The sequence below is a fragment of the Scleropages formosus genome, chromosome 11, assembly GCF_900964775.1.
Source record: "Scleropages formosus chromosome 11, fSclFor1.1, whole genome shotgun sequence".
NCBI classification, from domain to species: Eukaryota; Metazoa; Chordata; class Actinopteri; order Osteoglossiformes; family Osteoglossidae; genus Scleropages; species Scleropages formosus.
The window spans coordinates 15,328,861-15,346,675 of NC_041816.1; the positions used below are offsets into that span (position 1 = coordinate 15,328,861).

Here is a 17,815-nt window from a genome sequence, read left to right on the forward strand (position 1 = left end):
CAATACATTGGATTAATCAGAAATTAGAAAATAGCTCTGGAGAGCTCAATGAGCATGTCTTACAGTAATATTTTAATGTCTTGCATAAGTCATGTTAACAGTATAATTAACACTTTGATTTCATCTATTCATAGCATGATTAGTATTAAACTTGTTATACATCTAAGATTTTCATCACATTACACATATTCCCTACATAATGGGGTCCTAATTAATGGTGAGCCAATTACACCCATGCCTCATATAATGAGATTAATAAATTCTTTGAATTCACCCCATTAGGGGAATTCTCGTTTTAGGGGTTGGGGAAAATTACCATGATTCCTTAGGGTGAAAAAAATAATTGGTTCCTGAATGAAAAATATGTCAACTGAAATTAAGTTAAATACCAAAATAAATGGTATTTTTGATACATGACAATAACAAAAGCATATTATTTTACAATACTTGTAACAAAACTATCATTTCTAGCTTTTACTTTAATGCTATATTTTCATTCATTCATTAACAATAACTTGTCTGATACATGGTGACACAGGTCCAGTAGTCTAGGAAGCATAGAGCATGAGATAGAATACATCCTGGAGAGAAACATTTGATAATTTGGCTTGAATAGTTTTGCTGTTTATGATACAAAGAAATAAAATTCACAAGATCACTGCCCATGTCTTTCACTCTGCAAAAGATAAAAACACTACTGTGACTGGAGCTTTGTAGCATTACTGAAAATTTTTGAACCCCACAGCTGCTGCAGGACCCTTGAGCAAGGTAGTTTGCCTGAATTTCCCCCCAAAAAATTACCAGCAGTATAAATGGGTAAATCATTGTTAGTATCTTAATATTGTAACTCCCTTTGGAGAAAATTGTGACAAATGAATGAAAAACAATTGTATTAAATCTGCTATTCCATTTGTGATAACAGACCCACTTTTTTTGTGGCGTGTGATCAGTCAATAGGAAGTACAAAGCATTTACAGTGTATGGTATTGTTATGTAAGAAACATATCTGTGTGTTTTGCAGAGTGAAAATGTAGGCAGTGAATAAAATAACCATTGTGGAAGTAAAATGACTGTACCCGGGTAAAAATGCTGTTGTACTGAATAATAAGCCTCTTACACAAAAAGGGTACATATTTTTACAAGCAGTTGTAGCTCTTTTTGTTATATAAGACCCTGTTATGTGAGGGAAAAGTGTACTTGGTTCATAGGAAATAAATGTAATTCAATATCCTCACAATGGGAATTCACCTGATGGGATTATTTTGCAAAATGAATTAACCCCATTATGTGAAGGTTGGTGTAATTGCTACTCTGTATTCTGAAAAGCAATTGAGTGCTGCCATAACCTTAAGTCACCATACACTGACAAAGCAAGCAAAAAAAAACCAATCAATTCAGCTCATTTTAAAAGGGGAATCCTCTGAGAGAAAGCAAAAAACGCAGAGCCACATTCAACTTCTCAGTGCTCAACTGCTCATTTCAGGAAGTGCTAGAGAAAGACATTAGCTTTCCACAGGGAAAACTACAGGGCTGAAATGTGCCAAAATGAAACACTTCATTCCTCAATTTTGTTCAACTACTAAGCACTTATGTTAGTTAAACATATTTTCTATTTTCTGTCATTTCAAAATCACAAGCTTTGTTTTTTCAGTTATTCTGGAAGACATTACAACTGATGAACTGAACCTTTGAAATGCAAGATGTTCTCTATGTATGCTATTAACTCGCTATTGGGTTACAAGGTTTTCATTTTATTTAAATAAATCACAAAGGAAACATCGAATGCCAATAAAACAGGGTGACAAAATTGTCATTAAAGGTCTTACTCAGTTTTCCCCTGCGAACTGACAGTCCCATGGTCTCATTGGATGGTTGGTCCCATTAGCAACTTTTTACAATGCGGTTCTGATTGCAGTCTACTCCAGAGAACAAGCAAGAGATCCATGCATTTGCTAAAATTTACCTGCATGTTACTCATTTACTGATTATTTTGTTTGTTTGCAAAGGCCAAGTTAATGTTATTAATGACTCAATTAACTTATTGTCCATTTATAAACAACTTAATGCTGGAAGGCTGTGACACACAAAAGCTCTAATCCTGTAGACTAAGAATATAAAGTACGATCATAGCTACATGGGACATGAGTCCAACACAATGCACACACACACATATCCATGGGGGTAATAGAATGATGGTAATCAGCTTAGTTACTTGAGGAAAACGTGTAGGGAGATAGAAAAACATATGCAAAACCCACATAGAGTGTAGTTGTACATGCAAATCAGGATGCTTGAGCTGAGAAACACATATTTTACAAACAGTTCTCATACTCAAAAGGACAGCAGAGAATCATTAGAGAATCACAAATCTCTCTATTAAATGAAATGTTACAAAGCAGCTTGATAACACTTGGTGATTTGTGATTTTTTTTTAAAAGCCAAGTCTACATCATATTGTTTCTCAAGATGTAATTTATATGGATTTAAATTTTTTATGTCTCTTGCAGCAATTTCCACAATCAATTCAGAATTATTTTCAGTTTATGATTAGTATTATTGTATGAATTGGTATCTCACCACTTCTTGCAACTGCTTGAATTGAATAAAAAATTTCTCAATGCACTGTCTGTCCATTACTACCAAACAAAGCTACAAATACGACCAATTTTAAAGGTCACTTGCTCTTTGAAAAGTTGCTCTTGTAAAAGCAGACTTTAAGTAATGAAATTCAGCCTCCAGCAGCCCCCTGGAGATTGAAACAACATTTGTTACAGCTGGTGTGAGCCGATTTTACTTCAAAAATCACAAGTAATGAATAATCAGTCACCATTCCTTTCATTTCTTCTCACTCTTCGCCTTCCGTGACACTGTTTTATTTGTGCTGGAATACTTATGGTGGTCATTTCTATTTTAAGGGAGAAAAAAAGACAAAACACAAGACTAAATTAATTATCATAATACAATGCTGATCCTACTGGCTATAGAGAGAGATCAACCTTACAACATCCCAATATAGCAAAATATCATACATAATATATTGTTGAACATTGTAAAGTGAAGTAACCCCGGGTAAGCGCATGCATTCTCTTCAGAGTACCTGCTCATTTTCACTTTGTTCCTGCAGCCCTGGCCTCCTTCCCAGTGATTTGTTTGCGCTGATCTTGTCATCATACTTCCACAGCAGATACAAGGTTTACCGTTGCTGTACGGCTGCACACACAAAACCACACTGAGCCAAAAGACAAGTCCTAGAGCATGAGCAGGGCAACCAAAGTTGAGTTCCATACTGTAGGGCCTGTCTCCAGTATTTGTAATATCTGCGTTACAGACAAGTGTGGGTTCAGTCTGTGGGGAATGGTGTTCAGCTGTATATTAACCACCAGAAAGTTTCTAAAGGAAATTGTATTACTGCACGGGCAGCTTCAACAAAAATCTGGCCTTGGCTTTCTTTGCTTTTCTATTCCTATCATCATAAGATATTTTTTTCCATTTTACTATACTAAAAATTAGTGGAAAGTGCAATGTCTGCCATCTGCAAATCTTTAGTACTAGGAAAGGAAAATGAGCACATGATATCATGGCAGTTGTACATAACTTTCAATTACTGGTCTTGAGCTCTATGACACGGCTTCTCACCTGTTCTTTGGCACAGTAACCACAAAGCATTCGGCTGGCCATCTCCATTGGGTGGTCCTGATCCTCATCGTGGCACAAGTCGCAGGGGTAGGCACGTCCGCAGCATGGGAACCTTGTAGCAGAGATACTTCATGGGAGTTTCCAAGTCACACAAGCATGTGAAATGCCATGCAACTGGAAGTCCAAGTACCTCAGCCAGCGGTGGCTCTGTCTGAAGTGCTTGCAGGTGCCTTTTCCAGGTAGAGGCTTCCCCTTTTGTATCGCTGGGTCTCTGAGATACCGGCCATACGTGTACTTCTGTTCTCCCTGCCCTGTGGGTAAGAGATCAGCAGATGCTTAGATCACAAAGTCATTTTGTAGTGAAAAACAAACTAAAAGCAGACTAATCAGTATGTTAGGTAGGGGCTCTCACCAGTGTTATTTCTGAGGCGCGGCTGGATGAGCTGAAATCGAGTGCTCTCAACAAAGATGCCTAGCTTGGAATGACAGTGCTGGCAGTTCAACTCTTTGTTCTGGCCATATGACAACTTCTACAGAGAAAAGTCAGTAATACCAACTTGTTTTTGCATAATTTACCAAAGAAAACAAAATCATTATTTAATGATAAATATCAGCAAAGTTCAAAATGTTAAAAATGCGTACAACTGGAAAATAACTCTTACTCATTTAGCTGATGCTATTTTTCAAAGCAACTTACAATGTTACTTACAATTATTTACCCATTTCTACAGCTGGGTAATTTTACTGGAGCAATTCAGGGTAAGTACCCTAGAGCAAGGTACTACAGCTAGAGCTGGTGACTGAACCTGCAACCTTTGAATCCAAAGGCAGTAACTCTTAACCACTACACTACTTGCTGTCCCCCAAATTATGATAATGCATACAAATAATGCTGTCCTCCCAAAGATTAACCTATTAAACACTTTTACAGTGGTAAAATATTGTAAACATATTACATGACTTCTTCAGCCCATGAGTTGAAACTTTAACATACACTGGCTCCTCACTTTATTAACATTTGAATTATGAAATTTTAAAATATTGTTTGCTTTTCTTCAAAATTTTCTAAAAACTCCCTATTTGCTGTGGAGTGAATCTGATCCGTATTTATGTGGCCAGATGACAGACATCAGTGAAACACAACTCAACAGAATAGGAGTGGGACCACCTCAAAACGACTCACTTCAACTGCGTTTAGAGCTCATTTATGGTGTTTGTGAGTGGCGGTGATCAGTACCAAGATGAGGAACAATGCATATGTTCATAGGATGAATCGGTTAACAAAAGGCACTGAGCAGCAGTTTGTAGGGACAATGCATTTTTATTTTCATTCATTTTAAATTAGTTTTAACTTTCATGGAAGTCAAAGTTGCTAAAAATGTTAGGAAAAATTTGTATTAATTTATTCAGCTGATGCCTTTTTGGAAAAATACTTCAAATGTTAGGTTTGGGTTATAGACCACTTAATATTATTTTCTCATTTATACTCAGGTTAGTAGAATAATGGCACTGTATTCATACAGACCTGCAGTGGTCCTTCCTGAGAGCAGCTGAGACAGCCCACCACCAGCTCGCACTCCTGCAACACTAGGTCCGAAGGTACAGCGTTGTTGACGTCAAGGTAACCTAGGATGTCACAGAAGCGGTGCAGTACACTGGGTCGGAATGTCACGCTGATCCCGGTGCTGCACTTCTCACACTGGGCAGAGCAGGGCAGCCCTTCACTCACTTGCAGATCTGCTGTCACTTTGCACCTTGGCAGAACATGCAGCAAAAGTTTGTGTCAACAGTTAAGAAGAATTCTCAGGGCCCCAGATGTAAATCACAGCTTTCTTCAAAGATTCTTCCACATGAACAAAACCATAGTTTGTACGTACCTGTTACACTGCAGCGACAGAGTCAGCTGCTTGGCAGTAACAGTGGCTGTCTCCTCCCCAAGCCGTAGGCCAAGCAGCTTTACTTCCGTGCCTTTCCGAGGCTCCGCACTCCTGATATTCTCCACCTGGAGGGAACCCTTTTCCCCCTCAGAGGGCAGGACCTCCTCTTTTACCCCTACCATGTCATTATCACCTTCCTCTTCTGATTCATCATCCTCTTCCTCTTCCTCCTCTCTATCAGAGCAGCCAGTACCACTGAAGTCCACAGCAGTCGCTGGGCATGGATCCTTGCAGACTGCAGCTTGAAGCTGCTGGTAGGAGACAAACTGGATGCCAGATCGTTCAGCATCTATGTCTCTTTTCAACTGGAAAGCAAAAATAGGAGAGAGAGTATAAAAAACAAAAGCATATTTAGTTTTTGAAAACCCCTGAAAAATCTGAAGATCCACTAAATAATCACCTCAAGAAGCTCACAAAGAGCACAGCAGTCTGCATGGAGCCTTACCTGTCGAGCGCCGTCAGTGAAAAGCCGCTCCAAGTTGCGGTCTAGCCATCGCAAGAAAGGCCGGAAAAGTAGCTCCACCTTCCCCATTAACTCATTGGTAGCATGCCTGGCTTGCAACCACTCCTGAGAGGCATGCGCCACATGTCTGTGTGGTAAAAGCAAATCTTTAAATAAAAAAAAAACAAACATATTAAGCTGAAGCCAACATACAGAAAGACTGATTCTTTTTACTTTGCCATAATAGAGGGCAAGTCCTGGTCTTCTGGAATAACCAGCGTAAAAACCTGCAAAGGCAACAGAATATTCTTTTAACATGTCTGACCTCAGTATCTTTCCAATCCTGCACTCTCACTGCCAGAGGAATTTTATATTTAAATAAAAACAAAAAGAAACTTACCTCCTGGGGATACCTCTCTGGAAAGCTAACCATGATGTGAATTTCTTTCAAGTCAAAGGGCTGAAAAACAGAGTCAACAATTTGTGCACTTTTACTGGACAGAAAAACACATATCACTATTAGAGTTACAGGTATGGCACAGAGAACAGAAACCATGATAAACTACAATAAAGTTATCCAAGGCTTGTCAAAAGCTGTGGAAAAAAAAAGGTATCATTTGGAACTATATCAATGTAATTCACTCATGTATTTTTGTCTGAGATGTATACGCTTTAGAGAAAAAGGTCTGCTAAATGAATAAATGTAAATGTAATTATACTGAAATTAATGGCGACATAAAAAACTGGAGAAATACTGCACTGAAAAGAAATTAATGAAATTAGTGCAGGTAGCAGAAGGTAATGCTGGGGTCTCACAGCTCCTGTGCTGTATGTTCAGACATGGGTTCAAATCTGGCTCACTGTGTGGAGTTTGCATGTTTTCCCTGTGTTTTTGTGGGCTTTCTCTTATTGTTCAAAGAATGCCCATAACGTGTGTAATTGTCCTGCGATGAACCTTATCTCATGTCCTGTGATTCCAGAATAAGATGCAAATCGCTGAAACCATGCAATGGATAAGGGGTTATTGAGAACTGATGGCCAAAATAAAACTGAAACCCTCTGGAATAATTTATTCCTAGCTTGCGTAACTCAACCAGCACACAGCATTTCAACAAACTGGGATTCCAAATCTAGTAAACTACAATTTTCAGATTTCAATTAAAAAAAAACCTTCAAAAACAGTCTGTTTTTTATAAAAAAAAACAGATCAATATTAGAATTACAAAAAAAACTGCTAAATCTGTTGACAAATATACCATCAACATTCATACTACATCTTGCATCTACAGACATATATCTTTATACATATTTAAGACAATCACCAAATTTAGGATTATGTGACATAAACCATGATGTTTCTCATTTGGACATGAAGGAAATAATTACCCATTCAGGGTCTGTGGGCTGAACAACAACTCGGTAGAAGGTGAGCTGGCCATCTTCTCGCTCTTGAACAAACAGCTGGTCTTTGGGAATGCGCTTTATTAGCTGGTTGATTTCAGTGTCTCGGAGATGCTTGGCGACATCTGCTGTGAGCTCACTCAGTTTCACATTCTGAACATTGGATGGGTGATCTACAGGTGCTCTTGGCCTGAGGTCACTTCTCTCCTTGGGGCTCAAATTGGGTATAGGAGGCAAGTCGCTTGGATGCCAGAAGTGACACCTCTCTTCCATGGCACAGTAGCCAGAAAGGAAGTAGCGGCACGGATGCCTGATTTGGCCTTTTCTCCCCACCAGCACTCTGGGGTTGGATGGCAAGCCTGTTTCTCCAGAGTTTGCAGAGCCATCATGGTGTGTAGCATTGCCTTCTGGTTTTCCTAACCCCCTCTCTGCCATGCTTTCCATTCCTTTCGGAGTATGCTTGGGATCAGCCCTCTGGTGCAGAAAGCGGCATTTCTTCCCAAACTGGCAGTACCTCCCTTGGGAGTAAAAACGGCACAATCGTCTGTCCAACGTGCCACTCTCTGGGGGTCCCATCGGCCTCTCTTTTTCTTCTTTGGTTTGTGACACTGGCGAAGGATTCTCTCCGTTGTCCATATCCAGTTAATAATGCCTTTAAAACAACGCATGACGAGTCAGTGGCAGAAACAATACAGTCTTATTCCCCACTGTTACATGGTAACCGGTGAACAAGTCAGTCATTTCCCCATTACCATTTCACATGACCTCATGTCTTTCAAGTTGTAACTACTCACAGAATGTCAAGCGGTCATTAAATATAAAGGTATACATTATTACTGTATGTGTTAATAATAACTATGAGCCTTGATGAGGCTACATGTCTCTGGTGGCTTTGGTACTGGCAAACTGTCATACAGTAAAGGTGTCATGGCTGAAGGGAGACTGGGGTATTCAATAGATTTCTTATTTTTAGTAGAGAAGGCAGAGACATCGGTCAGACTAAAGTAACAGTCCGTCACATGATCCCTCTGTTCTCGCCATGTCACTGGGACAGCGAATGGCATTGACTTCCGAGCACCTCTGAGCCAAGCTCTCGGATCGACACCACATGCAACGTTGCAACATCACACACACAGTGTCTACAACCGCTTGTCCCGAGTGGGGTTTCTGCGAACTGGAGCCTAGCCCGGCAACGCAGGGCACAGGGCTGGAGGGGGAGAGGACACACCCCAGATGGGATGCCAGTCCGCTTCATGGCACCCCAAAGCGGACTCGAACCTACTGGAGAGCAGGCCCCGGCCAAACCCGCTGTGCCACCGTGCCCCCTGTTGCAACATCGATAAGACAATTATGCTGCAATAATCTTCCAGGCATGCCTGGACCAAACAAAACTGCTTAATTTGTGTGCATCATATTAGTAGACATACAGTATGAGATAAAACTACAAAAGGAGCCAATTTCAACAGAACGGTACACGACAGGACGATTTTAATGTGATTTTTGTGATGAGCACCCCCAAATCACCGATACACACAAGTGTGTTCGGGAAACAAAATTTTTGTTGTCCATTGTGATAGATGTTACAAAAATGTAACGGGCAACATGTAATTGTTGAAGTGTAATTGCAGATAATAATAAATTAACTATCATTAAAACATCACCACTTGCCCAAGAGCAAAAAATGTCGATGCCTTCATCCTGAGAGCGAAATAACTTGAGCTACATGACATGATGGGGTGAATTAGACTGTGCACCAGTCAAACAGAAATTAAGTTTACCTAAAGTTAGGAAGAAAAAAACTCACGATAAACTTAGGCACTGGTGTGAAATTGCAACAAGAATTATATAATAAGTAATAATGGCAGTGGCAATATTGAATATAATCTTTGTTTTCCCCCCACCCCCGCGGCATCGATACTAGTGGACAGACTAGTACAGTACAAGATTACCAAAATTTGTTGTCAAGAACTCATTTGCTAACACAAAGCGTGCTGCTATACACACACAGTCTGTGTGTTTCATGTTGTCAAAGTAACGACTTGACGCCCGTGTTCAGTAAAACACGCAAACACGGCGGGCGTTTACACGCCACCGTACGAACTCGGTCGTCTCGTCTGGGCAGACTGCGCAGACGAGGGAACACTCGACTCGTCAGCCATTTGCGTTTGTTTGTTTTTGTGTGTGTGTGTGTCACTGACGTCTCAAAGTCAAAGCCAACTTCATTTATCTCGCTGATCATGATCTATCATCGATATGTCGCTGGAATTACTGCGCCGCGCGCAGCTAAAGTCGCCGGCTGCTCTGCACGCGGAACATGAAGGAACGACTGTACCGTCGCTCAGTCCGTCTCGGCCTTGATCTCGCGGTGGCAGCGATGGTCTCTCGCTCTCGCGCAATGGCCGTCACTGGGCCTCGCTCTCAGTTTGTTGGCCTCCACTCCGCCAGCAGACAGGGGCGGGGGGGGGAGGAGGAGGAGGAGGGAGAGACATGTACTTCCGGGGGCCACACGGCGTGCGCTGTTTGACGTCTCCATTTAACGAAGCGTGTGTTTTCAAATGCACGGTCATAAAATAGTGAACATACATAGAACGCAGCACGCACCCCATAATCTTTAACAGGCTCAGAGGAAAAAAAAAAAAAAAAAAAAAAAAACAGTTGGATTGTTACGTCACAGTTCCTCGATGGAAACTGCATTTGCTTCATTTTTATTTACAACAGCTGTCAAAATAATCATGCGGTAGCTTACAATATTTTCCAAATGCTAATGTATTAGCATATGTATTGGTAATCAAAGTGTTCTTTTCTAGCAGACACAGCATTGAGTTTTTGCGCAATGCACAAGACCGAGGTTTCTGTGTAATTACAGTAACCTGCATTAAACTTTATTCTCTGCTGGCCCACTCAAGCTGCGTTTTTGCAGCAGAACTTGTGTTTAACTAAAAGTGACGCGTGAGGCACAGCGGAGCGGAGCGCCGTGCCGTAACGGTGGCGCGTGGCCAGTAAGCTGAGCGAACAGGTTCCGGGTGCCGCGCGCCGCAAAGCCATTTTATAACTAGAGTGCACACTTATGACATCGGCGCGGCGCAGCAGCGCGGATCTCTTGTAGCCAAAAATGGGCCAGTGTGGCATCACTTCTTCCAAGACCGTGCTCGTTTTCCTCAACCTCATTTTCTGGGTGAGTTAGAGTTTTGCTTTGGGAGCGAATGTGGGTTCGGCTCGGAGATTCGAAGTTATGCTTATAAGGCTTATGGCCTACTTTTTTTTTTTTTTTTGCTGTTGTACTACGACGCAGCACAGTGCGTTTAATTGAAGCACATGATTTTGCGGTGAGGCGAGGGGTGTGCTGTCATGGGAATTGAAGGCGGATGAGGGGACGAGTCGCGCGCGTGTATGTATGTATGTATGTATAATGTATATGTGTGTGTCTGCGGTGTTCGGGGGGAGCTGCTGCTGCTGCTGCTGCTCTGCCTACCGCGAAGTGCGAGGGACAGACATTTAACACGGAAAGCCGCGTCGCTCACTGACTCACTGTGGACTGGTCACTGCCTGTGTATGTGCGTTCTGAAAATAAACGTCACCGCGCTGCTGTGTCAGAATTAGATGTGCTGCATGTATAATAATAATAACGCGTGCGAAAAAAGGGGATGATGAAACATTCACATTTCATTTGTTGTTGTGTGAAATGCTCTGCTGGCACGAGTGACGAAAAAAAACGAGACAATTTAAAATTGAATTTTCACTCAACTCTCGACTTTACTGTAAGCGTAAATAATCTTGCATGATGCGTCGATGCACTTCGGTGAATTGAATAAGTCAGTGCGTTTTAATGATATAGTTTCAGCGTTTCGCCGCCTGTTTAGCAGCGAGCGGGTGGGCTGGCAGCCGAGTTACGTAACATTTTTACAGGTTAACTCACCTACTTCAGTCGAAATTAAATACCTTGTTTGTTAGAAAACGGTCAATTTCAAGCTGAATATATTTCAACAATTTCAAGCTGAATATCAGTATATTTCTGCTTACAGACACTGATCAGATTTGACCTACATTTTTTCCCCACACATGATGATGGATATATGGACATCGTTATCAGTTGTCATTGCGAAGTGAATAAAATGTATTTTGCTGATTTGTACGAACAAAAATGGATTATTTTAATGCTTTTTTGGACATTTTCAGTGTATGTGGGGAAATTCTGACCTTTGAATGGGTGAATTGAAGTGGACTGGACACGTTCCACAGCAGTCGATCCCTCCCTCACACTCTTTTACTCTGAGCTTCACTCTGTAAAGTACAGCTTGTCCCACAGGAGCAAAATGTGTGCAGGTTGGTTTACACTTAATGGAATTCAGTCTAACATTTGAAAAGGTGGGCTTTAATACCCCCTTTTTTTTTTTTTTGGATTTTGCTGCATTGTCCTGTTGAAGAGGGGGGTGCGGTGGCGCAGTGGGTTGGACCGGGTCCTGCTCTTCGGTGGGTCTGGGGTCCAAGTCCCGCTTGGGGTGCCTTGCAGTGGACTGGCGTCCCATCCTGGGTGTCTCCCCTCCCCCTCCAGTCTTACGACCTGTGTTGCCGGGTTCGGCTCCGGCTTCTCCCGACCCCGTACGGGCCAAGCAGTTCAGAAAGTGTGTGTGTGTGTGTGTGTGTGTGTGTGTGTGTGTGTGTGTGTGATTTCGCTGCATTGTCCTGTTGAAGAGGGGGGTGTGGTGGCGCAGTGGGTTGGACCGGGTCCTGCTCTTCGGTGGGTCTGGGGTTCGAGTCCCGCTTGGGGTGCCTTGCAGTGGACTGGCGTCCCGTCCTGGGTGTCTCCCCTCCCCCTCCAGTCTTGCGACCCGTGTTGCCGGGTTCGGCTCCGGCTTCTCCCGACCCCGTATGGGACAAGCAGTTCAGACTGTGTGTGTGTGTGTGTGTGTGTGTCATGTTGAAATGTCACAGTCTCGGTTTCTGACGTTGGTGCTGCCCTGGTGAATGAAACCTACGCGCTCATGAGGTGGAGACAGCAAGTTGGAACCATCCTTGCTCGTGCTGCCGGTTTCTTTCATTAAGGGGCCAATTGCAGCTTGTTCATGCTAAGTGTCTTACTTTTATTAATGCCTTTCAACCCAGCGGTTGTTCTGCAGGGTCCGTTTTATTTTTCGCAGTTTTTCCGCAAAAAAAAGAAAAAAAAACTATTTATTTGTTTTGAGATGACCCTAATTTGAATTAATCTGATATACGATTGACTGGATTCATCAAGTAGCTTTAACTGGGTCTGCTGGATGTTACACAAAAGACAGCTTCTCATGAACCACTGGAAGTCTGCTGTTAAGATGTATTTATAAAATGTATTTTATCCTTGTGTTATATGTTGCACATGTTGATATGTTTTAGTTTTCAGATAGTTTTGCACTGGTCTCGGCAACACTTGACAATACAGCTCCGCACAGTTTGGATAGTACACGCTCATTTCAGACATTTGTTTCTTGTCTTGTTGCATTTCATGTCCACGCTACCTGATGCCAAGCTTCTCTCTTTTGCTTTTTTCAGGCAGCAGCTGGAATCCTGTGTTATGTCGGGGCCTATGTATTCATCACGTACGATGACTACGACCACTTCTTTGAGGATGTGTACACGCTCATTCCTGCTGTAATTATAATTGCTGTTGGCACCCTGCTGTTCATCATTGGATTGATCGGTTGCTGTGCCACAATCCGAGAAAGCCGCTGTGGACTGGCAACCGTAAGTCCTGGTTTTATATCATACTTTGGTTGCGTGTGATTTTGACATATGAAGTCTTCGCTACGTCTCAAGCTTGGCAGATGATCGCTTTGTACATGTAGAATGTTATTTAGAAAAACAGGTTAGATACACGGTACAAATTTATAAATTCTGTTATTGTTTAAACATTTATCAGTAAAGCTAACTCATCTTGTAGTCATGTTCACCTTTCAAAAATAATGCATAATTTAAACAGGGTCCTTGCTTTTTATGAACGTTGTTTACTGAATTTATTTCTCTTTGCTTTGCAGTTTGTGATCATTCTTCTTCTGGTGTTTGTTACAGAAGTAGTTGTTGTGGTGCTGGGTTACATTTATAGAGCAAAGGTTAGTATTATTTCATGATGTGAAACTGACTAGATGGAGTAATTTATATCAGGGTGGAAAATTGAGATATCTGTTTATAATTATACCAATTGTGAAATGTAGATTTTATATAACTAAGTTTGCTTAATATGTTTAGATAATGAGTTTGCATTTTGGACTCAGATGTGAAAACCCTATAGAATTTATTAAATATGTTAGAGCATTTTATCAGTCAGAAAACTTTTCAGTAAATACAGTAAGTGCTGCGTTATGTTCAGTGGGTCGCTTCTGAAAAATATGATTGATACTTGGTAGGGCAGTTAATGTCTTACCGATAATATTTAAAGTTATTTAATGCAGGGAAGTGTTTTTGCAGGTTGAAGATGAAGTCGATCACTCCATTCAGAAGGTTTACAATGAGTACAATGGCACAAACACAGATGCACCGAGCCGGGCCATTGACTATGTACAAAGACAGGTGTGTGCATGTTCACATATGTATAGATTTGCGTCAAGCGATTTCTCCGTTTGTCTGGCTGGTTCACATGTTCTTTCTGTCATTTTCACAACAGCTTCACTGCTGTGGAATTCACAACTACTCAGACTGGAGAAACACACGCTGGTTCAAGGAGTCCAAAAACAATAGTGTTCCGCTGAGCTGCTGCAGGCCCAATATCAGCAACTGTACAGGATCCCTTAGCCGTCCAGGAGATCTGTACCCAGAGGTGAGAGACATGAGAGGCCTGTTGTCATGGGGGCCTTGCTGAGTTAGCCTGTTCTCTCATATAATCAGATATTTACTCTGTACTGACCTTCATGACAGGTTGTGTATGAGACCATGTTGTAGAGGCTTTAGAAATGGTGCTGGCTTTGAAAGCAGCATCATCTTCCTTACTTTGGTAGGAGTCCCAATTAAACAATCATCACCTATATATTACTTTAAAAAAAAAAACATGAAGAGCTATGTAAGGGTGGAGATTAGAGAGCCCTTGGTTTGTTTCTGATTACTTGCTATTACCCTTAGATCTTGCGTAATGCATGGAAAAACATACTGCCATACATATATGCCAAAAATGCACAGTTTTTATAACAAATTATTAGATTTTTTTCAGTGTGCTAGTCTCACTGGAAATGTTATAGCTTCTTTGTCTTGAGTCTGAATTTCTTCATTGCATATAATTTTAATCAAATTTGTTGTTTCAACTGTAACTGTTTTGTCTTTTTCAGGGATGTGAAGCTCTTGTTGTTAAGAAATTAAAGGAGATTATGATGTATGTTATCTGGGCTGCCTTGACATTTGCTGCAATACAGGTAAAATATGTTGAAAAGAATTCTACTGTGAAACAGTTTACGAGTTAACATTTCATGCATGTGTTCTGAAATGTTTTTGATATTGCAAGATACTGATTTGCTTTTTTACACCTTAACATCTTATTTTACCCATTTTACAACAGTTCAGCTGTACTAAATTTTTTTTTTCTCTCCACTGTTTTCGATTGAATTTAAAAAGGAAGTGCTGATTTTCACTTGCTTGTGAAAGCAAGAGATGCTTTTGGCCTTTGAACACAGAGGTCCACAGTGGTTTCCATGCCACGTTTGGGTCTTGGGTTTTCTTGGATGTTTTCAAGCTGTAATGATGCTTGTCGCTCTGCTCCCTAGATGCTGGGCATGCTGTGTGCCTGCGTAGTGCTGTGCCGAAGGAGCCGCGACCCAGCTTACGAGCTGCTCGTCACTGGGGGAACGTACGCGTAAGGGGTGGCGGGTCACCACGGGGATGCAGACCTCTGCTACCTGCCTTCTACAGTAAGCTATAAGCACATGTTGCACAGTACAGGACTGCTAATAGTGTACACTGGTGATGGGTACTGTAGCACGGCAAGTACACTATTTAAATACTTCTTAAGTTGGTGTTTGGTTTCTGCCTTTTTAAAGTCCTATGATGTCTAAGTATAAAATGGTAATAACTTTTATTGGTCTTTTAGTGGTCTCTTCGGTGGGGACAGTGGGGAGAATAGGAGCATTTCTCTTTTGGATGGTGGGGACGAAAAACCGCATGGGAAGATACTTGGAATGTACAATCTTTGTTTGAGTTTGCACTAAATGTAGGCTTTTAAAATATTTTATAAGTAGTTAATTATGTGTGTAAATATCAGACATGGAAAATCCCTATTTATTTATTAGATTGCTTTGTGCTACTGTACTTCAAGTCCCTCCCCATCACCAGTCTTTGTTGCTGAGAAGCTGATACCAGTGTAATGTAAGGTCCTTGTATAGATAAAAATATACAAGAGTTTTCAGTTGCACGTATCCAAACTCAGTGTGATTAATTCTAAATTGGAAATTTGATGACCCACTAAACAGGTGAAAGGGTTTTGCGAGAATAATCTATATGCACTACTTGTTCTGTTACGAGTATTTTGTTTAGTTTTGTTTTTTTGTGTGACGTAATGTTTAATAGGGCTCTTCAGTGGTCCTGTTCTGCTCCATGTTAGGTAAAATCTGGAACAATAAGAACCCAATTTCTGTTCTGATTTTACCAGAAAACAGGCAAAATGTGTAGAACCCTGTTTAATATGTATTTTAAGCTAATTTGTGTTTTTTGTGTAACAAAATAACAAAATTCATGTAAATTTAATGTGCATATTTTCTGCTGTAGAATGCAAAATGATGTAGTACAAGATATTTATACTCAATTTATATGGTATTGGCCAGTTTTGTCCTTTTACAAGGAAATGTTTGATCATAAGATCAAGAATGATCAAAACTCCTTCAGTTTGATACCCTGTTAAAAAGGCAATCGATTCCACTTTCAGCATTTGTTTTAGTTTATATTGACCTGTTTTGCAAGGGTAAGACAGAAAACTTTCATCTCAAGTGAAACCAACTGAAATTTGACTAAACTGAACAAAACTTACGTCTTTAATACTGCTGTTTAACTGTAAACATATTAATATTTTAATTTCTGTTATTACATGCCTCAGTGTTCATGTTCTGATATAGTCAGTTGTAGAAAATATTAGACTGTCATTAAACCAAGCATCAAGTGATCCATGTCAGTGCAGTATGGGGGATTGTGTTTAAAAGTTTTTCACTGGTTAACTTCCACAGGTAACTTGTATGACCTTTCTTTTCAAACTTTATACCAAGTATGCAGCATGCTGAGACTTCCAGTGACATCATCTTACTTTACTAAGTAAAGCAGTCTTAAATACTCTGTTCCTTGTTTGACTCATCACTGTGGCTTGTTCTTTTTTTCCTAAAATGGAATGAAACATTTTCTCTACATTGGGAAACATATTAATCAATTTTGTTATTAAACAATATTAATTTATTGATATTAATGATAACATTTCTGGAGGACATTATTTTTGTGTCCCTCTTGTGGTGTTGCCAGTTGAGTGACCTACCTGAATGGGAGACATACAAGTCCCCAGCATCTCAAGCATAAGGCACCAGTCAAAATCAGCATAAATCTCCAGGCACTCTGCATAGTGAATTGTACCTGTTTATTCAGCAGTTATATTGGTTGGCTGTTTAGATATGCTGTGATCTAAAGTTACAGATGTTGAGGTGTTGATCAGGGTCTGAAAGTCTCAAACCCAGATGTGTGGTATGTCGCATGAATTTTAAAATCCTGATCTTATAACTCCACTGATCTCATTGTACATTGTAATTGCCTTTATACCCATATGCTTTTAAATGCATTTTGGTTGCAAAATCATAACATGGGCTTACCATTTGCAGGAAACTAGCAAATATAAGCACTTCTTCCAGATCACAGATAAGGGTTGGATCTGTGGCAACAGCAATATTACATATTCATTAAATGTAAGAAAAAAGTCAAATGTGGTGGTGTAGACAAAAGCATGTTCATTCGTCAGACTGCATGACAGTGTCAAGTACTGTTCTCAGCCTGCACAGTAGTAGTATACAGTATAAGTAAAACAGGATGTTGCAGTGGAGAAGCTGCATATTCGGTTATAGAAGTGCAATGAAATAGTACATACAACTCCTTATGATGTGGAATGCTCAGAAGTTCAAGATACAAGTTGCTTCGATAAAAAAAATTTATTGTATAAGAAAATTCTACTGACATTTTGTTAAGGTCCCATGACTGGTAGGTGGCATGAATTATACAGCATATGCTAATTCAGGCACTAATTCAGCCTGGCCTACCTCAGTCCATATGAAACACATGCTTTTTACTCAGACCATGGAATAAAAAAAAAAAATCACAAAAAAATCAGCACCCATTCTCAGGTTTCAGTTTTTCAGTTTATACTTGCATCAAATGGCTAATAAATGCAAAAGTAATTATTGTACCAAATATTTAAATTAAG

The 17,815-nt window shown here is 40.5% G+C and overlaps 2 protein-coding genes across 3 annotated transcripts; one reads left to right on the forward strand and one right to left on the reverse strand.

The window, feature by feature from the left end:
- Positions 1-836: 836 nt before the first annotated feature.
- Positions 837-9,857, reverse strand: LOC108940773 (uncharacterized). Its single transcript, XM_018763128.2, has 12 exons — positions 9,749-9,857; positions 7,402-8,068; positions 6,416-6,475; positions 6,250-6,302; positions 6,019-6,163; positions 5,514-5,878; positions 5,162-5,390; positions 4,049-4,166; positions 3,827-3,947; positions 3,637-3,748; positions 3,098-3,210; positions 837-2,905 (listed from the first exon to the last, which is right to left on the reverse strand). The coding sequence occupies exons 2-12, from the start codon at positions 8,050-8,052 to the stop codon at positions 2,836-2,838; spliced, it is 2,037 nt and encodes a 678-aa protein (XP_018618644.2). The 5' UTR covers positions 8,053-8,068; positions 9,749-9,857; the 3' UTR covers positions 837-2,835.
- Positions 9,858-10,149: 292 nt separating this feature from the next.
- Positions 10,150-16,681, forward strand: tspan3a (tetraspanin 3a). Of its 2 annotated transcripts, XR_001966594.2 has the most exons (8): positions 10,150-10,591; positions 12,940-13,131; positions 13,422-13,496; positions 13,852-13,953; positions 14,048-14,200; positions 14,703-14,786; positions 15,135-15,278; positions 15,458-16,681. XR_001966594.2 is itself a non-coding variant. In XM_018763214.2 (7 exons), the coding sequence occupies exons 1-7, from the start codon at positions 10,529-10,531 to the stop codon at positions 15,225-15,227; spliced, it is 762 nt and encodes a 253-aa protein (XP_018618730.1). In that variant the 5' UTR covers positions 10,151-10,528; the 3' UTR covers positions 15,228-16,681. The 2 variants fall into 2 exon arrangements, 1 of the variants encoding a protein (XP_018618730.1); XM_018763214.2 differs by having other exon boundaries at positions 10,151-10,591; positions 15,135-16,681.
- The last annotated feature ends 1,134 nt before the right edge of the window (positions 16,682-17,815 follow it).

What these genes read in the sequence shown, in the direction of transcription:
- LOC108940773 (XM_018763128.2), bottom strand. Translation starts at nt 8,052, where the DNA reads ATGGACAACGGAGAGAATCCTTCGCCAGTGTCACAAACCAAAGAAGAA. An exon ending in CTGTCGCTGCAGTGTAACAG is followed by an intron (nt 5,391 to 5,513) that starts GTACGTACAAAC and finishes TGTTCTGCCAAG; the next exon opens with GTGCAAAGTGACAGCAGATC. An exon ending in AACAAAGTGAAAATGAGCAG is followed by an intron (nt 2,906 to 3,097) that starts GTACTCTGAAGA and finishes CCCTTAAAATAG; the next exon opens with AAATGACCACCATAAGTATT.
- tspan3a (XM_018763214.2), top strand. Translation starts at nt 10,529, where the DNA reads ATGGGCCAGTGTGGCATCACTTCTTCCAAGACCGTGCTCGTTTTCCTC. An exon ending in GTTACATTTATAGAGCAAAG is followed by an intron (nt 13,497 to 13,851) that starts GTTAGTATTATT and finishes GTGTTTTTGCAG; the next exon opens with GTTGAAGATGAAGTCGATCA. An exon ending in CAGGAGATCTGTACCCAGAG is followed by an intron (nt 14,201 to 14,702) that starts GTGAGAGACATG and finishes TGTCTTTTTCAG; the next exon opens with GGATGTGAAGCTCTTGTTGT.